General features: G+C 47.3%; 1 protein-coding gene across 3 annotated transcripts in view; it reads right to left on the reverse strand.

The window, feature by feature from the left end:
- Positions 1-22,593, reverse strand: part of LOC144132526 (signal-induced proliferation-associated 1-like protein 2) — a 145,991-nt gene that overhangs the window by 111,720 nt on the left and 11,678 nt on the right. For all 3 annotated transcript variants that reach the window (XM_077665002.1, XM_077665004.1, XM_077665003.1), the window contains exons 2-6: positions 14,658-15,271; positions 12,351-13,004; positions 9,218-9,420; positions 7,500-7,648; positions 3,272-3,475 (exon numbers count right to left, since the gene is read on the reverse strand). In XM_077665002.1, coding sequence (XP_077521128.1) covers positions 3,272-3,475; positions 7,500-7,648; positions 9,218-9,420; positions 12,351-13,004; positions 14,658-15,124 — 1,677 coding nt within the window. In that variant the 5' untranslated portion in view covers positions 15,125-15,271. The remainder of the gene's footprint in view (positions 1-3,271; positions 3,476-7,499; positions 7,649-9,217; positions 9,421-12,350; positions 13,005-14,657; positions 15,272-22,593) is intronic.

A 22,593-nucleotide genomic window follows, 5' to 3' on the forward strand; every position in this document is an offset into this window, starting at 1 on the left:
AGGCCGCCATTTTGACCTGTGTCGTGTCGGTCGTATCGGTGTGCGGCGTGATGTTATCGCAACGGCACCAAGGAGGAGATGCCACTACAGTGCTGCTTTCAAGCGAAAAGTTGTGATAGCTGCAGAGGCATTGTCGAGCTTTCAAGCCAGATGGGACTTCGGTGTCGACGAGAAAAACGTCCGTTGTTGGAGGGGACGATAGCAGCTTTTTGCGTGCGCCGCAACGGGGATGGCATTTAGCGGACCAAAGAAAGGAAAGCCGTCACCACGAAGTGAAGATAGTTTTGGCCGACTTTGCTCGGACGCACAGAGCAGCTGCCCTTCCAGTGACAACAGAAGTGCCTCCGAGCAAAAGCTAGGGAACTTTCAAGGGAGTGAGGCCTAACGCCAAAGGATTTCAAAGCCAGCCAAGGCTGGCTTCAGAAATTCATGAAGCGCTTCGGCTTCAGCCTCCGACATCGCATTTCAATCACCCAGAAGCTGCCAAGCGATTTCGAAGGAAAGCTGATACCTTTTCAGCGCTACGTGCTGCGAAAGAGAGAAGCGGCAGGCTACAACCTTGGACAAATCAGCAATGCCGACCAGAAGGCTGTGTATTTTTATATGCCAGTGGTGTACACCGTGAATGAAAAGGGTGCCAAGGAGGTGATGGTGCGCTCTGCGGGCTGCGAGAAGCAGCGCGCAACTGTGATGCTGTGCTGCACAGCTGATGGACCTAAACTTCCTCCTTATATGATATTTAAAAGGAAGACACTGCCTGCTCGAGAAACTTTCCCAAGAAATGTCATTGTGCGGGCAATTGAGAACGGGTGGATGACAGGTGCGATGGTGGAAGAGTGGGTTAAGATTTTGTGGCGACGGCATCCAAGAGCCCTTCTGACAAAGAACTCGCTCCTTGTCATCGACTCTTACCGTGGGTACTTGACCGACAACGAGAAGGCTGCGCTCGCCCAAGCGAACACGGACCTCGCTGTCATACTGGGCGGCATGACGGGCCAGTTGCAGCCACGTGATGTCTGCATCAACAAACCTTTCAAGTATCGTCTGCGGAAATATTACATGGACTGGTTGACTGACAAAGACCACATGCTAATGGCAATGGGCCGCATCAAACGTGCATCGCTATCGCAGCTGGCGGGCTGGGTAGCTGCAGCGTGGGACGACATCCCAGGTACTTTGATCGTGCGCACCTTTAAAAAGTGCAGCATATCTAATGCGCTTGACGGTACCGAAGATAGTGCACTGTTTGAAGGTGACAGTGACAAGGAACACAGCGACGAGTGTAGCAGCAACGACCACGTTGAATGAGCTCTGCACGTTCAGATTCAATAAATGCTGTTTGCATTTTGTGAACGCTGCCCTCGCTTTTTTTGTTAGGCCTACATTCGAGGTAATACATTTTTTTTTTGTTGGCTTTGGACTTTAGGGGGTCGGCTTAGAATCGGGGGTCAGCCTAGATTTGAGTAAATACGGTAGTCCTCCTACAAAAGAATCTCTTGGGTGCTCCACACGTGCATTAAATTCACCGCGTGGGCGCAACCTTCCCGGCGGTCTAGCACACCGTGAGAAGGTTGCATTGAGAATTCGAGTGGGCACTGTGCTACATCCTGGACATCACAGGCAGCCCTATTGACATGTCCTTTCTGTCCCACTCCAGCCACGAGGCAATGCTTAGCTATTTTTTGGCGGCTTGCTCAGACTCAGTGTAGTGCACGACTGACATCTACGCAGACACAACTACCTCCCAAACCGCCCGCCAGATGTACGCCTATGAGCACAAGCGCCTAAGCATCGAGCCGTAATGTATTTGCGCAATAAAGAAAATGCGAGCCTCAAACAATGTGAATGATTGATTTTGGTATAATGCCCTAGTACTCTAAAGCAATCTAATGTTGGTCCATCATGTTTGTTCCCATTAATAAGATTCTGCTAGACTTTACCTAAATCTTGAATCCTGTATTGCTTTTAAATGGAAAAAAAAGCCTTCTAGTGGTTACTTATGTTAAACTACAATTTTCAACATTTTACAAGCAGATATTTACACTTTATTTTTATAACTGGTTGCAAAAGAAAAGGCCAGCGTAAAAGAAAAAGGGCAGCGGTGACATCATCAATTAGCCAAAACTTGCAAAAGCCGATCATGAGCTGTGCTGAAGTAAACAACAAATATGGCCGGCGTTCTTTGTCGCTGTGTGCTTGTGCACTCGATTTGCCGCTTTTTTTTTTTGTCTTCAAGCGCTGTTCGCCGATGGTGCGGCTCTTGACATCAACGAATGTGTATCTCCTGCATCTGCAATTGACATCTCTTTTATGCAAATAACATTCAACAGCAAGGGCAGTAGAACATTTCTTGAGAGAGCGATTACTGAAGGGAAGCAAATGTGTGAAAATATGCCCTAGTGCAGTCAAGTAATAGTGGTGATTTAAAAAAAAGAAGTTAGAAAAAATCGCACCATTGTCTTACAGCCGTATACCTAGCCTCTACTGCATAACTCATCTGGAATGCGCAAAAGGTGAGCACACTTCTCTGGAGCGCTCGAGCGGTGCTCTGCAGAGGAAAGAAAGAATCTTTAGAGCAGGTACTCAATTTCAGAAATATTCATGCTCGAGTACGGCCTGATAGGAATGAAACCCCGCGCAGGAACAGGCATTTCACCCTTTTGGTGCGTAAAATTTAATTTCATTCCCTCTGCATGCCACCACTCGAGAGTTCGAGAAACGTGCTCACCTCTGTACTACGTGGACAGAGATTCACCATGACTGTGTTTGCTGTGATTATGTAATTTGAGGTATGTGTATATTGATTGTGTTTATCACTTCGGAAGCAGTCTTCTCGTGCAATAAATTATTGTTTGTTGCATCCATTGCTAGTTATTTTTGTTCTTAATAAAAGCAGTGGCTTGTCGAGAACCTGAGACACAAAGGATGCAGAAACAGCTAGAATAACCTGGATATGCATTCTACCCTTTGATGGTGTGAGAAATGTCCGAATGTCTGCGTTCGGATGTCCGATGGATGAACTACAGTCTGCTGTCTTGCATCGGATGGTTCGACGGACGTCTGGTGGTTGACTTTGGGTAAAAAGAATGGGTCTCCCAAAGGCACCCAAAAGGCCAATGCGGGATAACTGTCGGACTTCCATCGGACATCAATGGCCGTGTAGGTGCAGTCGGATGCATGCGGAATCCGCATGCACAATCCACATTTGTAGATGCATTCAAATACATCATCCGCATGCCTTTTGATGCATCAAAAGAGGTTGACCACTTACCCCCTGCTCGTCGAGCTTGAGCAGCTGCTGCTCAGTGGCCGGACCAGGCACGGCCAACCGCAGGCACGATGTCTGCAGCTCAGGGGCGGCCAGCTCAAGCAGCTCCCGCACGGGCAAGCTGCCGCTGCTGCCTCCGCCCAGCCGGCCGTTGCTCACAGCACCACCCAAGGACTCCTCCGCCAAGCTGCACCGAAGCACGGCCAGCTGCAGGGAACGAGACGGGAATGGCAGTGAGAAACTCGTCCAACCTTGTTTCGCCAATCATGCACAGCCTTTGTCAAAAATATACAGCCCTTCATCTCAAAGGTGAGAGAAACTCTACCTCAACTTAACTCCTCCACTTCCACAGGAGCTACAAGGGTCCCATCACATGACTTAAAAGCAAACCCACTGGGCTGTATACTGTCATGAACCTTTGCAATGTTTGCTTTTCCCCGTTCCTTGTTCAGAACTACCAGCATGCACCTTATCATTTTATTTCTCATGCCAGGTGCAACTAGATTCCTCTGGAAAAATTTCAAAGGTGCACAAAACTCCCTAAGATATTTGAGACTGTTCCCATTACTTTCCGCACTTTAAAACAAAAGTTCTTTGTCCCCATTAAACTCAGCATGGATGAGATCGACGGCAATTCTGATCTCTGATGACTGCTGAACATGCTGTTATCTCCGCATCAAAGCAAATTTTTTGGCAGGAAACTCAACCACAGTTGTCTGCTTCTGAAGCAAAAACTTCAAGGCAACAACAATTTTCCTCAGTTTTATTGAATGGTTTGGAATGTTGGGAATGTCAAGCGGAACTTCTGAAAAACAGTTGACGCCTCCGTGGCCTTCTTCAGAGTGCAACGAAGGTAGCTGCAGAAATTCCTCAAAAACTGCACTGTTACATGCGAGGCAGCTCCACTGAACAGCACGTGACGAGCACCTGGTTTCAGTGAATAAAAAGAACCGCATGGACGGAAGCGAGTAAAAGACATTGAGGCTGAAATGGCAAGATGCCTTCTAAAAAGAAAAGAAATAAAAGAACAGCAGCAAACTAACTGCCATCTGAAATGGCATGCAGCAGAGCTCATCTGACTGGCAGTGTACAGCCAATAGCCACTGTCACAGCAGGCCAGCACAAAAGCCCAGAAAACTAAAACCGGAACTACATCTACGACTAATTTTAAGCGACTAGATCCTTAGACTGTCGTCACAACTGCCATCAAAGGTCTGCAACCAACATTGAACTGTGCAATTCAGGTCTGAGGAGGGCTCTTTGGACTATCACTTGCTGTGTTGGTTATTCCTCGCCATGGCCTTCCTTTGGCAGCTTCTTCGAGTACAGCTGCATCCAAATCAACGAATACCTAACACGATGGGCTTACATGAGCACTGGCAGGGGCTATGCCAGCAGTCTGAACTATCCAGATTTCCAAATTAGCAGGGGTTAGCAGGGGTGCATGAATATTTCATAATTGTGAATATTCGGTTGAATTAAAGTGTTCGATACTCGATTCAATTCAAATGTTCGGCATTCGAAATCTCAAAGTATTGTATTTACTAGCATGTAACCCGCACCAAAGTTCGGAAAACATGCGTTTAAAAGTAGGGGTGCAGGTTATCTGCGAATTTTTTCTTTGGGGGAAGGGGGGGGGGGGGGGGGGGGGGTCGGCTTCACGGCAATGCGCGGCGACCTCCCCCGTGTAGTCTGCCATCCCCATCGTCATCGACGCTTGTCAAGCTGATGAGCAGGTCAACGAAAGGCATAGCCAAATCCACATTCATAGTCTGTTTATTCTTTCCACGCCTTTGGCCACATTTCCTTCAGCTAGCATTGTTGAGCCTAGTGTCACGCACTGTTTCGTGCACTACACCCCAGTTTGCACTGTTTGCCTGCTTTGTTTTGGCGTCATGAGTGCAGCTCGGTGGCAGTGTTTCACAGCAAAAGAGAAGATAAAGATCGACAACAGAGCTGCTGCGAGATAGCATGATGTTGATTTGTCATGCATTCGTGACTGGAGGAAGAAAAAAAAAGAGTCTTGAAACAATGAACCAGGACAGGCGAACGTTTCGTGGTCCGAAGAGAGGCGTGTACCCCCACCTTGAGACAGCTTGCTAAGTTCATTGAGGAGCAGAGCAGTCGTGGCCACGCTGTTTCGACTGAGATGGCACGCCCTGAAATTGGCACGGGAAATGAACATTCCACACGAGTTTCGTGCAAGCTGTGGATGGCTTCAGCGCTTCACGCAAAGAAAAGTATTTTCTATGCGGTGGCAAACAACCACGTGCCAGCAGCTTCCTGATGCCTACAAGGAAAAATTGTTGAACTTTCAACGATATGTCATCGCACTTCGGAAGGAGCACAGCTATTTGCTGTATCAAGTGGGAAATGCTGATCAGACACCTGTGTACTTTGAGATGCCGACGGACGTGACCATGGAAGAAACGGTTCCAAATCACCACTGCCCCCAGGAATCGTGCGTGCAGAAGAAAATTCATGGATAAACATTGACCTAGTCAGTGACTGGCTTCGAGTAATCTGGGAATGAAGACCAGGTGCATTGCTGGCACGCCGGTCGATTCTCATGCTGGAATCCTTTCGAGGCCACTGCACTGATGCGGTGAAGGCTCGCCTCGCCGAGACCGGCACCAGCCCCGTTACAATACCTGGTGGCATGACGTCCATGCTACAGCCACTCGAAGAGTGCCCGCTCAAGGCACACGTGAAGCGGCTGTATGCCCAGTGGATGGCCGACAGCCTTTATGCCCACACACTGACAAGATGTGTGCGAAAGTCCGATATTCCATTGCTGTGCCAGTGGATCGTGGATGCGTGGAAAGCGATGCCGGCCAACATGGTGCGTAAAACCTTTAAAAAATGTGCTATCAGTAACAGCTTGGATGGTTCCGAGACGACTACGTCTTTGAGAGTGGCGATGAAGCCTCGGATGGCAGCAGTGAGCAGCGACGATTGAGAATCAGACAACCAATGACGTGGTGGTGGTCGTTTGAATAAATGTTCTGTAGATGAAATGGTCAGTGAGTGTGCAGTTGTATCTTAAACGCGCGAGTTTTTTTTTTTTTTCGTGGAATTCAAAGTTTAGGGGTGCAGGTTATACGCAGGGGCGAGTTATACGCAAGTAAATACGGTATTTGATTTGTGCGAATAATGTTTCTAGAATGCTTGTTTTGTGTGGGTTCAGTGGAGCGCATTGCCTCCATGACGGGACCATGGCACGCGCTTAGCCAAAGCACTCACTCAATCGACACATGCTAATCGACACATGCACCGTGTACCTGCGCGGGGTGTGGAGCTGGTCTGCACATGCTCGCGGCGCTCAGATCTGTACCTGCCAGGCGTCTGTGCCCGCGTTACCCGTGGAGTGCATGCACCGGAACCAGCACAGTGGAGTGCAGCGAATGGAGGAAATGCGGCTCTCTTGACTTGCGTGGAACGAGTCTGAGCTGATTGCAGTAGCCGCAGCCGGACCTCTCGGCATGAAATTCATCAGTCAAGTGCGACAGTGCAAGCACAAAGGGGAGCTAGCACAAAACACATGGAGATTGGGTCCCCTTTCTGATGCCTGACCAAAGGTGGTACCAGACACTCTGTGCACACGTTTAGCAGGCGTCTGTGGAGTCACCGCTGAAAAGCAGCAGCAGCTGCACAATGAAGCAATCGCAATTAAGGGCAGTAGTCAGAGTTCCTACAAATAGGTCTCGCATCCTACAAATACATCAGCAGTGCGCGTAGGTTGACTCCTGCTATTTTTGGTGGCAATTTTTGCAGAAAGTCAACACAGCTTCAATGAGTTTGACAATGCAGTCTCTCTTTTTTCAGAGCAATGGCCTTGTTTGTTTGTTTTAATTTTTAATGCATTAGCATTCAAAACTTCTTCGTGAAATTATAAAGAAAGGCCAATGTCTGTCGTATGTGTGTGCTTTGCTGGCTGCTGCTGCTTTAGACCACTCGGGCATCACCGCAGCCTCTCATCGCATGTGCTAATCTGCAGCACCGTGCTCACACCGCAAGCACTAGTTTGCGCAGCTGCGCATAGAAGGTGCCACAAATCGTGGCACACACGCTAGTTTGCACCTGCTAATAATCTGGACCGTGCGACACGTAATTTTTTATGCATTGAGGGATGGCTGAGCAGTTTGTGTTCTACGCCATTCCTTCCAGCTTTAGTCTAACAAATGCTCACAGAAAAGCCACTGTCTTACCGCACCCCGCAAATGCAACTTGCCTCGCTTGTCCGAACGACGATCCGGTAGAGTGTCTGTGGGGCCCCGCCAGGTGATGGTCTCGCGGAGTTTGGCACATCAAGGCGGTCTTTTCGCAGACTGACTGCTACTGGCCCGAGTCGGTCATCAACACCAAACCAATTCTGGTGACCTGCACATGAATGTTCATGAGGAACAGTATTAGAAGTGCGTTCAGCAAAACAGGAACATCAGTCACTTGAGAGTCTGTTCTCAACAGTCAGTTTAACAGTGCTGTCCAGAAGTCCAGCGATACAACTGGATCAAATATGATCAGAATGCAAAAAACACCTTGCAGCAGGTTGTGTACTGCCCCTACATCTCCACAGTGAAACTTCAGTGCTCAGCCATCACATGCTTTCAACATGGTGATAAGGATGTCCATGAGCTTTCCTTTGCTACCAAGGCTCTCTGTGCTTTATGATCTGAATGAGGAATGTTGTGACCGCGTGCTTTTTACACATTTTGTGCAGTCAGATTCAAACACTAGTGCAAGAACAGCGTGACTATGATCATCTGGAAGAAAAGCAGTAAAGTACAACCCTGCTGTTAAGTTTTTTTAGGGGCGATGGAAATAAAACCTTTGTGAAATATTTGATAAAATACAAGCTAGATCGGAAATTTCTGAGGGAGAATTAAGGATGATACAGTATCAATCTCGTTTTGCTCACCAATGAAGAGGAAGAGTGCACAAAGTGGGCAATGTGCACGCTTCTGCGCTTGACACTACCTGCTTTAATTCTACACAATCCACATCTATTCCAATCATGAAATTGCATTTTTAAGCTGGAGGCAACCAGGAAAATGTGGATGACAGAAACGCAACTGCCTCTCAAGCAGCACTGCCCACATAGCATTGCACCGTTTCTCAACAGGTGTCAAAATGCCAAAATGTGTCAAATATGGATTGCTGCGGTGCACAGAAAAAAATACGAGGCAAGTACGAAAGCATGAGCAAGTGTATTGTGTTTGAAACTGCCACCTAACTGCGTGGCCATTGCGATACATTTAGCACTCAGCAATCGTGTTATGGGAACATGCAGGTATGCCCAGAGGGGTCACTACTGAGTGTGTGTCGCTGGAGGATGGTGGAAACAAATGTCTCCTTTGTGGACTTAGAAGCCTGTTTTCTTGTTGCGAGTTGTTCTGCCGCTTTCCTCCCTGCGGAGGTTGTGTGCACGACAGCGGTGCCTCGCTGTAAACGCATGTTGAAGGCTGGTTGTAAAAGATGTTCCGGATCAAATTTTACCACAAATTTATTTCGCTGTAAGTGATGGTATGCTGTAACTGGGTCAATTAAAATTGAAATATTTTGGACTTGTAATGTGCGGTGACTGAACAAAATTAGTCGTATTGTCTGTTATATCCAGCTATCTGTTTTAACGAGCATCGACTGTGTATGGACTTTGTGCACAGTTCATTCACTGTGCCCACGCCAATTTGACATGCCGACACTCTCATCACCTAAGCACCATCATAAGACTCAAAGCTCCCACATGCACTGCACTCTTTCTTCAGACGTTAATTCCTTTTTCAGCTGCATGTGTGGCCACAAGCATTAGCTCCCCCCTTCACACAGCTGTTGTGTTTTGTTGTGCAGGTCACGTTGTGAGAAAGTAAGTGCTGTAAGCATATCATTCAGGGTGGCTTGCCAATCTCCAGTGCCTGCTCTGCTCAGCAAGGAACAAAGGCCCATCCTTGCCTTTCCCGTGGAAGTGCGTCCGGTAGTAGAGGGCGCCCCTGTCCACCCCGTCGAGCAGGGTGGCCGGCCGCTGGTAGGGGCACGCTCCATCGTCCAATCCAGGCCTCTCCAGGATGGAGAGCCCACTAAGGCATGTCGGCCGGTGCCAGGGGCCACTACTGCCATTGTTGCGGGCAGAGCCTCCGCGACCCGACCGAAGCGCCCTGCAGCACAACACAAGTGCAAGGCACGGTTTACTGAGTGCTTGAATGCAGCTTCTTTCTCGCAGACTTATCTCATGGAAAGATAGGCGCCAAAATACTTTTGAGAGTGGAAAAATGCGAGCCCATGGGAGAATGAGCATGCAACGAGACCATGGCCTTTCATGCGGAAATGGCTATCCACCTGGCTACTTGAAACAAATGGATTCGTACCGAACAGCAAACACAGCTCTGTGCAAAGGTAGGAATGTATAAAATGCAGTGATCAGAAGAGTGAACACAGGAGTGAGCAATTACACAGCAATGACACCTTCGTGATATTTTCAAATTTCAAAAGTTGTGACAAATTCTCTGGGTGCAAAATTCTCCGATAGTTTACAAAGCAGGGAAAAAAATACACGTCAGTATACATAATGTGATGCATCGCTCCAAAATATACTGCACTGAAGGTGCTTTAACTACAGAAGTTTGCATAATTTAGACTGCAAATCTGCATACTTGTCTATGTCTGGAGGCAGTACAGCAAGCATGCTTAGTTCAGCCAGTGCCAAGTTTCCCAGCCTAGTGGAGATGGGGGATACATATCCATCATGGATGCCTAAACTACAGTCGCCAACAAATTTTTTGGACTCAGTGGTCTCCGAGAAATGGTCCAATCAAAGAGCCCAAACAATCCAAACAATAACAGAGCAGTCGAACGATTTACCAACCTAAAAAAATCATTTTGATGTGGAAAACAGTCCTCAAAGACAGCGAACTTCGTCGCTTCCCGCGCTTCATTTGCGAAGTATACCAGATTGCAGTCAAGCAAGAATCAAGCTTTTTTTTCCCATCTGGACCACCTGATGTCCCCAATAACGGACTGTGCAACACAGGCACGGGTCATGCCGTGAATGCCACATGCTGCGAAAAGCAAGAACGGAGTGTTTGCTGGGGCAAAGGCGGTCGCGAATATTGAGAAAGGGAACCCACTACACTGAATATGCTTATATGGGAGTAAAAAGGAAGTAGCATGCTGTGCTATAGCTTACTCTTTCATTAAAGGAAATGCGTTCGAAGACAGCTGACTCCCTTTTTCATTCCTTCCTGTTTAGAGAGGCGAGACCAAGCGAGCCACCAACACCCCGTCCCTCCATCTGCCCTGCACTACTTGCAGCATCGTGTAAGTCGCAGCAGATGCTTCCACTGTTCAGTTTTTAATGCGATCGCATACTCTCCTTTTTAGGCCACTCCAGTGGCAATGAAGAGCATGCCATTAACTCGAGCTGCAATAATGAGAAACAGATAACCAAGCCTATCGAGGCCAGTCTGTCCAATTGCCTCTGCTCAAATCCAAGATGGTGCCTTTCATGGCAGAATGGCCGGCTGTCTGTGATGGCAATGCCCACTCCTGTCTATGTTGGGTTGAAAAATACACTTTAGGTCAAAAAAACTATCTCCACAGCATTGCTGGCATCTAATTCAGTCCAAAATATCGACCGCCAGGGTTTGAAATATTGGTTGTGAATACGTACACCGTATAAACGCAAGTAGGGCTGCACCCGTGTACAAGCTGCACTCTGATTTCGCGAAGGAAATATTTTTAAAAAAAAGATGCGTGTAAGGGTAGCACCCAAACTTTCCACGACCCACGCGGGAATAGTCTTTGCAATGCACGCGCACAGAAGCTTCCACGTGCTGCTCATGGATGGCGCCCGAGGCCGCGGGTCATCATTGTCGTCAACTTTTTCCTCTGCCGCAAGCTCCCGCTATCCATATCGGCATCAGTATCACCAGCTCCAGCTTTTTGAGACTGTCAAAGGCAAGGGAGTTGTGGTAGCATGTTAGTTCACCGTAGTTGTGGCTTTCGTGTGCTGCCGCCGAGCGTTGCTGTTTTAGCACGATGGGCAAGCATCTGAAAAGCTACACGGCTAAGAGCTTGCTCTCGAACATGGAAAGCATCCAGCAGACAGGAAATTTGACGTGCATGAGAAGTGCGTTCGATGATGGTGAGCCAAAAGGATGCATTGAGGAACACAAGCTGCATAAAGCATGCTTTCTGAGGAAAGACTTGCAAGTTTCCCGAACAGGAAGAAAAGCTGCTCTGCTAAGTGATGGAAGCGGGGAACAACTGGCTACGCGTTGACAGCGGACATGCTGCGGGACTTCTTGCGGGAGGAGCGTGCACCAAAGCACAGCACCGGCTAGGGGTCTGAAGACTCCGCGAGTGATGACTGAACACAAAATAAATGCCGCTCATTCCCTGACTGGTGTGTTCTTACTCAATTTTTTTTTCACACATCGCTTACATAGACCGCACTCCGAAATTGGCCCCTGAATCTGGAAAAAAAAAACGCGGCACTTACAAACGTTTATATGGTATGCCCCTATGAGGTGCCTGACCATTCTGCAGTAAAGCCCGAAATACTGTACATTACAGTGAAACCTTGCTAATTTGAATTTCAAACAAATGAAAAAAAAAAAACATTCCAATTGTCCAAATGCCGAATTACAGAATGGCCCCCAAAAATTTGCCAAAACTGTTTGTATCACAGAACACTCATTCGGTGAAAAACTGAGCAACGATCATCTGCTCTTGAGAGACAACTATGCGGAAAGGGCGATTTTTCGCACCTTTGTCAATGCTTTACTGTCTGCACATAACTTTGATTTGCCCAGCAGTTCCAAATGGCTGTGTTGCAGACTGAAAAGTGCCAGATTTTATTCTGTATTCTGAAATCAATACAACTGTTAGCCGTCATGCCATGTTAAGTAGGAACAACCCTGGTTACCAGAAGCACTGCAGCCATTCACATGCGTCGCCTTGCTCAGCTTATGGCATACTAAACAGGCTTTATAGCAGTGTCTTCTTAAGCATGGGCAGGGCATGCTTTTGCTCATAGCAGCCAAAAAAAAAAAAAAAAGCAGGCTCTTGTAGAATTCAGCAGACTCACCTGGATGTGGCCCTCGTCAGTCCCAGCGCCCTCTGCGGCTCCCCTCCAACTTCGTTCCGGAAGAAGGGGCAGCTCAGAAGCAGTGCACTCTGCCGGCCATCCCCTGCATCCGGCGCTCCTTCAGCTCCATCCTCTCCAACTCCTGCTCCCCCAGCAGCTCCCGTCCGCTGGAGCATGGAGGCCGCCGATGCACCCGTCGTCGTGTTCCTCCGCCTCCCCAGTATCGACGCCAACCGGCCCGACGCCCGGCTCAGGTTGGCCCCGAGGCTCTGACAATCGTAGTGGGCTAGCGCTCGCCTCCGTAGCCGTTCCTCCGCCGGATCTGGCAAAGCCGGTTCGAGGCTCCGAGCATCGGCCGACTCACTCCGGCCGCCAGGCTTCCACTTGCGGAACAGTGAGCTTTCTTGGTTGCTACTGCTGCCACTGGTGCCGCTGGCATTGCTGCTGCTGCCGCCACCGGTGCTTCCGCTGGGCAGTCGGCTCCAGCCCTTGCCGCGGTCCCGGAGTTCCAGAAGTCGCTGGAATTTTGTTTTGAGTCGCGGACTCGACCCTTCTTCGAGCGCTCCGTGTGCCAGGGTGTTCGAGGCGTTCTGGACAGCTGGAGCAGGATCGAGGCGTCCCCGCAGAAACTCCTGTATGTTGGCAGGTCCCGGACTGCACGTAGAAAATAAAATTTGAAATGCATGCAATACTATGAAAGCCTGCCAACATTACAACTGATGCCAGAGTCAGCCAGATCCAAGATGAGCAGAAAGCCATACTGAAAACAAAAGCTTACTCAATCTAACTCACTGACAGTTGTGAAAACAGTTTCAGTAAGCCAAATAAAAATAACATAGCTGCCCAATAATTTCATACATCATGGGTTAGAGTGTTAACAACCCACACCAAGTGAGAAGGCTCAAGTTCAGACTAATCTAAAAAAAAAAAAATACTTCTACTCTTCGACAGGCAATTCAAGTATTCATAATCTTTAATTATTGCAGTCACTCTTAAAGGTGTGGCTCAAAGGCAACGAAGTGCTGAAAATATCTCCAATCCCTTGAATTGTGTCGATACCAAACGCTGGAATATTTCCAGTTTCAACCACAAGTTTTCATCAACAAGTGCACAGGATTCCTTGCATGACAAATGGCGAACTTGCTGCAACGAACCATAATTGGTATGCCAGCTAGTAGAAAGCAGGTTCCGCAGAATGTTGCAGGTTGCTGCAACAATCTCCAGGCCAAACCCATTTCTTCCCAAAGCAGCCGTAGACAGTGGTTAAGAAATGGCTGCCCTCATCATGGAAGCAAAACTTGGCTAACAATGTTGCTGCCTTGGCCAGAAGTCAACACCATGAGCATGTTTTTTCATTTTTTGGTAAATCCATCTCTTTGCTTCTAAGTGTTTACCTACCAACACACGTATCTGGCAAACAGTTGGTGCTTCGTAAGTTTTGTGCTTATTCTGAGCCCACCTACCCAGTCATTCACTGTGCACCATGCACTTTTCAGAAAAGCAAGCTGAAATAAAGTCGTCGCAGTTAAACCACTCTGGTATTCCATGGTGAAAAACCTATGAAAAAGCAACCCAGGGCAGTGCTACCCTCGACGTCTGAGCTCTGGTGCTCACTGTGCATAAAGTTTCCCCAACTGCTGATTCTCCTACTGTTACACTGGTCATCCACAGCAGGGCGGCTCTCGAACTAAAGCAGCTAACAATGTCTGGGTGGCTTTACATGCACGTAAGGGAGCCACTTGAGCCTAAGAACACTGTGTAGGAGACTGCACATATGATGAGGAGAGGGGTCAGGTGGAATAAGGTAAGGGTGTCATCTTCACATGCGCTAACAATGTAATCAAGCAACTTTTCACCAATGACACTCCGCATGTGTCCATCCATTGGCATAGAGGACAAGTTGGAAAACATTATCGCAATGCTAGGAAGATGTTCCCAATGTCTGAAGTGCAGGCACCAGAACCATTTCTCAAGAGTGCCTTGCCCTTCTTTGGTGTACCAATTTATGAGAGGCACGAGGATTCAGACACTTATGTTAACCACCACATCAAGCCTACATGTCTGAAAGGAGAAGCTGTGTCGACAAAGGTATAATAAAGCTGTTCTTCAGTAATTACACACAGGACATACTGCACTAGCCCATCACCACATAATGACAAGTGGGGAACAACTCTTGTGCACTACCTGTAGAGATAAGCTTAACCACTGCATGACAAAAGCCAAAACAACTACGACTAGTGGCAGCTCTTGCTATTTGCACATCTGCATATGCAGATTAGTTTGTACAAAGGCCGCCAAGAGCCTCACCTCCGCTGGTCTTCCCTCTTGCCAGCCCGGTACTCCCGCAGCATGGCAAAGAAGCTGGCATCCCCGGCCGAAGCCGCAAGCAAGTCCAGAGACGACGCTGATCCGTAGTCCCTCCGCGTAGGGCCCCCGCGCAATGCACCCGGCTCGCCAGCTGCACCACCGCCACCATTGTTGTGGTCCAAGTCGAGGCTGCTGTTACTCCGGTAGAGACTCATGCGGGACGTGCGCTGAGAACGCTCACTGTGCGTTCGGTGAGGCCGTGCGGGTCCGCTCACGCCTGCCACTGTTGCCTGCGGATGATGATGATGAGACGCGGTCGACAAATGCTGTTGCGAGGATGGTGACTGCGGTTGTGCTGCGTGGCCATTGAGTTGGTTGGCACTGCCACTCCTGTGGAGGGCGTCTCCAGGCGGCAAGCAGGCGGTGTAGTACTGGGCCGAGCAGGCCCGAAGGACGCTCGAGCTCATCGGGTCCCGGTCATGGGTGGCACCGGCATCACCGCCGCTGCTGCCGTTGACTATGTGTGCGCCATGGCTGCAGCTGCCATTGCCAGCACTCCGAGTGACCTGTGCCGCGGCCCGGCCTCGCTGGCTCGGCCATGCCCAGGGGTCCACCTGCAGATGTAGTTGTGCGGACCGATTACTTTTCCACAATTGGAGTTATCCAATACACCAAACATGGCTCCTCCCATAATTTCTGGCTTTTTCAAGCTTAAAGTTAATAACCACAACTTGGTTTTTCATTTGTTGCTGACTATTGGCAGTCAAGGGCCATTGCTTATGTTGGTATTGGCTGGGCTTATGGGCCAGCTTCGCACACCTGCATCAACCGTACGCAAAAGGCGCCGCAACATTTTCTTCATTACCAACTACTATGGTCCAAAGTATAATGAAGCATGCAGCATGAGACTAGATGCACATAGAAGAAAGAGCATGAGATAAGATGTAGATGGGCAGCACTGCTATGACTGCACACTGTGCGCTTTACATTACAAAAGTAACTAGCGTGTCTTGACACTGCGATCCTTATGCACTGTCAGCACGAGTGCACATAGAATTACAGAAATCAGGAAGTGTAAATGACAGTTGCTCCACTTAAAATATTCAAAATACAAGCAGATGAAAATATCCACTTGCCCAGTAACTGAGTTGGCTGGTACCAATCGGCACCACGACTTGAACACATGGAGTACAACCTCGCTTGCCACGACTGCCTTGTCAGGGTAGACAGCAGCCAATGCCACAGCTGTGCTTTCTGACAGTGTCACTGTTTTGACCTTCAGTGCACTGATGCAGTGCACAGAGCAAGTGCAAACACAGCAGGGGGTTACAAATCACTTACAGATTCTGCAGGACCAATTACAGATGGAAAGCTTCTATGTTTTCCTCTCTCTACTCCTTTATTTCTTTTCCTCCTCAACACTTCTTTCCCATCCTGCCTATTTAATTGCTTCATTTCCTGCAGTTCCTGACATCTTCCCAGTACCTGCACATCAAAGAGCAGCGCTCGCCTGAAAGTTACCTTAAAGCAGAATCGTGGGCAGCGGCCGCAGCATCATGTGCGTTGATTTCATTCAGTTCCACTTTTTCTTCGCATTCCGTTCCAATGAGAGAAACAGCAATAACTCGGAAGCATTTTTTGCTGCATTCATTTACTGGGTGTAAAGGAACACGGTGGAAAGTGTGCACCAAAACAACTGCGAAGGCAAGAGCAGCAGCAGCAGCCAATTATTAGTTTGCAAAAATAAAAAATAAATGCTTGATGTACAACACATCACAAGCTGGATTCAACAAAATATACAGTGAAACAATATAACCCAACCGTCTCCTTGAAGCAGCATGAAAATGGAAAAGCAGGAACCATCTCGACATTCTTCAGAAGCTGGTCTTTAAAACAATAGACTTTAAAACAGGCTTCTTAAAATGTGGAAAACTTACAAGGGTCCTGAATGCCTACTGTAATGTGCACTCACTTCAATGATATTCAGAATGTGAACAGTATAAGAAATGTACACTGCAGAGAAACCAGCCATCAGCCCATCAAGAGACGCAGCTGAAAGCTAAATGCACTGAAAGCAGAATTGCAAAAACCTGCAGCAATATGTGGCCCTTAGGTTCCATGCAACATGGTGCTTCGCCAACTGCTTCAGAGAGTGCCTTTCTGAAGTATATCAGCCTTGAATACTATTTTCTGAACCAGCTCAGCTCAGAGAAGCACCATTCTGAACCAAAATCTTGTCCGAAAACTATCTTCCTGATCCCCAAAACTGAGAAATACGTGTCAAACAACAGCTTGGAGAAACCGTGCTCAATGACGAATTTAACATTTTTCAAAGTTATCCTTTAAACATTGCTGCAGTTAAAATGCACGTACAATTTCAACACTAGCTTTCAAGTTTCCTGCCTGTGTTCCTGTGATAATGGCCAACAAACCCTGCTTAGAAAACCGCTTGAACTGTATGTGCTCGCATCGACTTTTTTTCTGCGCCTGCTTATTACTCGGGGTAAAATTTACACTCAAGTCCCCTAATATTTTTACATATTTTAGTGAATAATACAGAGATTGCATTTATTATGCATCTAAATCCATTATGTCAGAAAATACGATATGACATTTGTCCTAAAGGTCACTGGCAGAAATAACTCAGGCCAATGCCTTAGTCCCTTTAACTAAATGCCATGTGAATGTAGTCAATGCCCGAAGTGAGAAATGCCATCAGTGAGTGACAGCTGTGCATCCGCAAGTGCTAGCCTGATGCCTCGCTGGGTTGGATTCAGAGAAACTGTTCTCGGTGAAGATAAGAAAGTGCAAGATTCCTGCAGGCAAAGAATGCTCTACCTCACAACGCCCTTTTTCTTATATAAACTGACTGCCTACCATTCGTGACTGGCAATGGCTAACTTGCTACCATAATGTGTGAAAGAAGGCGCTCAAGAAAAACCCCCTAGTTATCCGGAGAAGCGCTACCCCATTCGAGAACGCGTATTCTTTTCTCCTGTAAACAATCTGCAGAAACGACTGACACTTCCTTCAGGTAATGACAGTTTTGTGACCTAAAAGGAGCTCTGCAATTATGCAAGGTACATGAAAGTAGTGACTAACAACGACACTGGCAGGTGTCCACGTGTTCCTCCTAGCAGAGAGAGTGTTTACAAGGATGTTATTTTTGCCCCTCATTTCTTCCATCTTCAGTTTTGTCAATGTTCCCTTACTTTGAGGCCTTTTTTTGCTCGCCTATAGTATAACCCTTGTACAAAGACAGTACTCTGCAGGCCTTTCCCTCACAATAATACATTGGATGCAACACAGGCACAGGACAGGTTAAAGGAACATTGCAGACAAACTGAAGCAGGCCTACATTGATAGATTACAACATTATAACAGCAAAAGAAAAAAAACGAAATAAAAATGGAGCTTTTATAAGCTAGAAAAGTGCAAGAAACGAAATACAGATATCGCCATCGCCGGCCAATGTCGTAAACAAACTACATGTATCGACACTGAATTTGGGGCGCAGGTCCCCGAGTCTATACTACACTGTTTTCAATTCAGTACAGTGCCAACTATTCCTTATCAGTGTAGACGTCAGGAGTCTGAAGAGAGTGGTGGGAAAGTTTTTAAACACTATTTTGCCAGCCATAAATGCGCCTTTTAATGCGACTGCACAAAGAAGCTCATGTTACAGAAGACCTGGTGTCGCTGACCGTGGTTGAAAAAATCCATGAACGATCCCCAGAAAAAAAACCTAGGAGGCAGTTGAGCCACCTAAGTCACGTGACCTAGTGGCGTCATCACAACCTGCCCACTGGACTGTGAGCAAGCTGAGCACTGTGGCAGGTGGTAGTTAAATTAATGATTTGTCTCTACAAGTTGCTCAGCAAGAGCAACCTGGACTGCACAAGCACCACTGGTGGAAGCACCTGCCATCGCAGGGCAGTGGCACTTCACTTAACTGCCGCACCACTGCGCCAGGAGGGGTATGAGGACTCCCAGGGATCTATGAGTGCAAAGTTGAGAGAGACTAATTCTGCATATATGGGCTGTTAAACTGTCGCGTAATATGCGGAGCTTGAATGTCCTATCTAATTTTTTGCTGCCGGACAAATGCTAGAACACTGCAACAGTGGCCTGGTGGTTTGGACATACACCATAGGAGTGAGGTTCAATTTGCAGTGCCGCACATTTGGATGGGTACAAGCTTTCCCCCGGCCTGGTGATTGGCTTGTCTGGGGGTGAAATGCTTGGGAAATAGGTCTTTGATCCTACCTTGTGTAGACAAATATACCATGTGCCATGATCAAAACTGCCCTGGTGCACCTAAAAATTCATCACGATCATCATCATTACAACTGTTAAGACAGTAATGGTCACCTTTCTCGTGAAAACTTTCAAAATTTTCCTAGTTCAACCGCTGGCCCGTTTGCAGTGAAACTTTGCACAAGCTTGGGTATTGCAGTAACTTTTGTCTCATAGTAAGTCTGACAACAGTGCTTACGTGGTTCAGGTGCACATGATGTAAAAATGTAATCATCTGCACTGGGATTGAGGGACCAAAAGCCACCAACACCAGGTTTTCGCCGAATGGCGCCTGTGACGCCATCTGTTGTCAGCACAGGAAAGATGCAAAAGGCGCCGGGTCAAGCGCTTCAAGGTGGGCGGGTCCTTTGATGGCGCCACTGCTGCTCTTTGGTGGCAACCCAGCACTTCCAGCTTTGAGTTCGTAGATCTCGGCGCAGACGATTACGAGTTTGCATTATGCGTGGCTTAACCGGGTGAGTACTGTTGCTAAACTTCATACAAGACAAAAGTTGCCACAACATCCAAGCTCTGTGTGCAGTTTCACCGCAAACGAGCCAGCGGTAGAGACAGGAAAATTTTAGTGCGAAAGCATTCCTTCACGTCGTCCAACCAGCTCATCGTGTTTGTGTGAAGCTTGACCCCTCTCGCACTGCGCATTTCCCACCGCCGTCTTCATCACCTTCCGTCCGCGGCGGGAACAAACAAAAAGATAAGTTTAACCTCTATCATAGCTTAACACGAGTCTTACATCGCTGCCAGATGTGCTGACGACCCCGCAAAGCCCGCCATGATGGAAAGCAAGCTGAGTATGTTGAACATATTGGAGGAGGAGTGGTGCCGACCACGTCGCACTGATGCACAGCGAGAAAGAAGACAGGGTCAACGTCAGTCTACAGATCCCGAGGATGTGGCTAAATGCAATGAAGAACTTGCGAATAAGCGACGGAAGCGTCACGCCGTGTTAGCAGCCGAAACACTGGAAAAGCTAACCGTTTGCCTTGAGAAACAGCAAAATCGAAAACACGCAAGACAAGAGTTACTGCGTGAATTGTACCATCAATGTCTCATCGCAGAACTGAAGGAACGCCAGGCTAACTCTGAAATGTATTTGACCATTGCCGCGCCTGCTACCATCAAGTTTCAGAGAGAGTGTGTGCAAAATCCGTTTGGCTATCCGTGCCACGTATGCGATCGATTGTGGCATCTCAAAGATCTGGACACAGTAAGCAAAGCCATGCATCAGACATTGCTGTTTACTTTCTCAGAGATGGATGTAGCCAGCATGAAGGTGTCCAAAATGTGTAAAGCTTCACTACATAAACATAAGATACCGCAATATAGCATGAGCAATGGCTACAAGTATCTGCTGATGCCTCCCGATTTTCGTCCACTAAATGTCATGGCAGAACGCATGTCTACCCTTGTATACCCTTTATGCAGATACATCGATTGTTGTATGCGAGCCACGGACAATTCGGAATAAAGGGATCGATTGTCAACGTTCCGGTGGACACTGGCAAGATGCTGAAGGCTCTGAATCGCAATTTGGACAACCAAGCCGAACCATGCTTTCACACGTCTAGCAAGGTTCAACCTTAGTTGAAACCTTGCTAATTTATTTAGACGTCTTCACAATAAAAATGCGCTTTACTGTACAACCACAAAGGCCTAGAGAATCAATTCTTACTGAAAACATCATTGGCCAGAGCTCTCCTTGCTGTCCCTTCAGGAATAATGCAGGCTGTCACATGCTCAAATACTGCACTCAGTAACCTCTCCAAAGCAAGGGAGAACAAAAGTTTAGACAGAAACACGAAGTGCATTACAGAGAAGAAAAATCGAAACTACCTATTGTGAGGTGCACGAAAAAGATTCAAGAAAGAACAGGGTTACAACAAGCTTTCCTTTTGTACGGAAGGTCAGCTATAAATGGCATAGTTCCAAGAAAGAATGCGGATTCAGAACACCTCTATATAACAGAGTTCAAAAAGTCACCCTCTCCATACAAACGCCGTGAGATAACAAATGGGCATCTAAAGTATGACCTGAGTGCAAGCATTCAGCACAAATGAATTAGTGCTTTTAGTCATTTCAATTTCAATGCACCGACAGACAACACAGTTTAACTGTTGCTTTTAGAATGCGTGATGATGAATACATTTAGTGTTTGACCACTATTTAAAACAGACTGAGACCCACTCCATCTAACTTTTGTTCTCAGGAAAAATCATTTTCAGGACTCTTTGTTGCTATTGCTAGTTTTCTTCCAGCAACAAAAAAGATTCATTTACTGCTGAAAAAACTGTATCTAAGACTGGAAACCTTTTTTACACGTCACTTAGTTCAAACTGGTGACATCAAGCCGAAAAGGACTCCGTGGCAGCAGTTTTATAAGTGAAGCAATGTACTCTATCTACCCTTGAAGACCCACATACAAAAAATGTCTCGATATCACCACAGTTTCCTAGCAAAAACAGAGGATGGTGGCGACACCCGAGTTACATTTTTTTTACCTTTGAAACCTTGCGAAAGCTCCGTTTTCAGATAGAGTAGTTTGGTTTGGTTTATCGGTGTTTAACATCCCAAAGCGGATCAGGCTATGAGGAACGCCGTAGTGAAGGGCTCTGGAAATTTCGACCACCTGAGGTTCTTAAATGTGCACTGACATCGCACAGTACACGGGCCTCTAGAATTTCACCTCCATCGAAATTCGACCGCCGCAGCCGGGATCGAACCCGCGTCTTTCGGGTCAGCAGCCGAGCATCATAACTAACCATTGAGCCACCGCGGCGGCTCAGAGCAGTGTCACTGCCATTAGAACGCAGTGGTCTATCCATACAGGCAAACTTCAATTCGTTCTCAGCTTCCCTTCTAAATAATGTGACATACAGGCAGCACCATTGACTACTGCGGCTACCAGGATCAGTCCACATGTGCAAAGCTAGTATAAGCCAGTTGTTTTATGGCCACTGGCCACTCAACAGCGGCTTTTAAAATACGTAATGAAGTGCTACTTTTCATGGCATGAAATGAATTCAGTTCAATTAATAGTATTTTTTCCGAGGATATACACAACACAGATGCTGTCTCGGAACTAAAATTTTATTCAGAAGAGATCAACATATATCTTCAAGATACTCGATATATGTTGAATCCTTCTGAATAAAATTCTAGTCGCGAGACAGTGCCTATGTTGTGCACTTTTCTTCATCCTGTGTCCTTGTTCGCACTGTGTATTTCTCCTTCAAAATGAACATCCCCCGACTAACCCAACTTACCATTCTACTACACTAGACCATAACATTCAACGAAATACTGTCTTATTTATTTATTTACTTCCACAAAGGCCCGAAGTATGGGGTATTACATGGTGTCGGTAGATCGCGAAAAGGCGCGAAACTATTTCCCTTTCCCCCAAAGCTGCGCCTCCTGCATCGCGTGAGTGCACCCCCTGCGGCAAAAATGGATGCATCCACCAAGGAGATGCGCAGGGAGGAAGAGTTCATTTGGGACCAATCCAAGTTCTCACAACGTTTTCTGCCGCCGTGTTGGAGCTGTTCACTAGGAAACACAGGAAAACAAGGAAAGGCCACTGGCCGTCGAAGAGCGCACGTGCGAACCGTAGGAAGCGCGCGCT

The sequence above is a fragment of the Amblyomma americanum genome, chromosome 5 (genome assembly GCF_052857255.1).
Source record: "Amblyomma americanum isolate KBUSLIRL-KWMA chromosome 5, ASM5285725v1, whole genome shotgun sequence".
Lineage (NCBI taxonomy): Eukaryota > Metazoa > Arthropoda > Arachnida > Ixodida > Ixodidae > Amblyomma > Amblyomma americanum.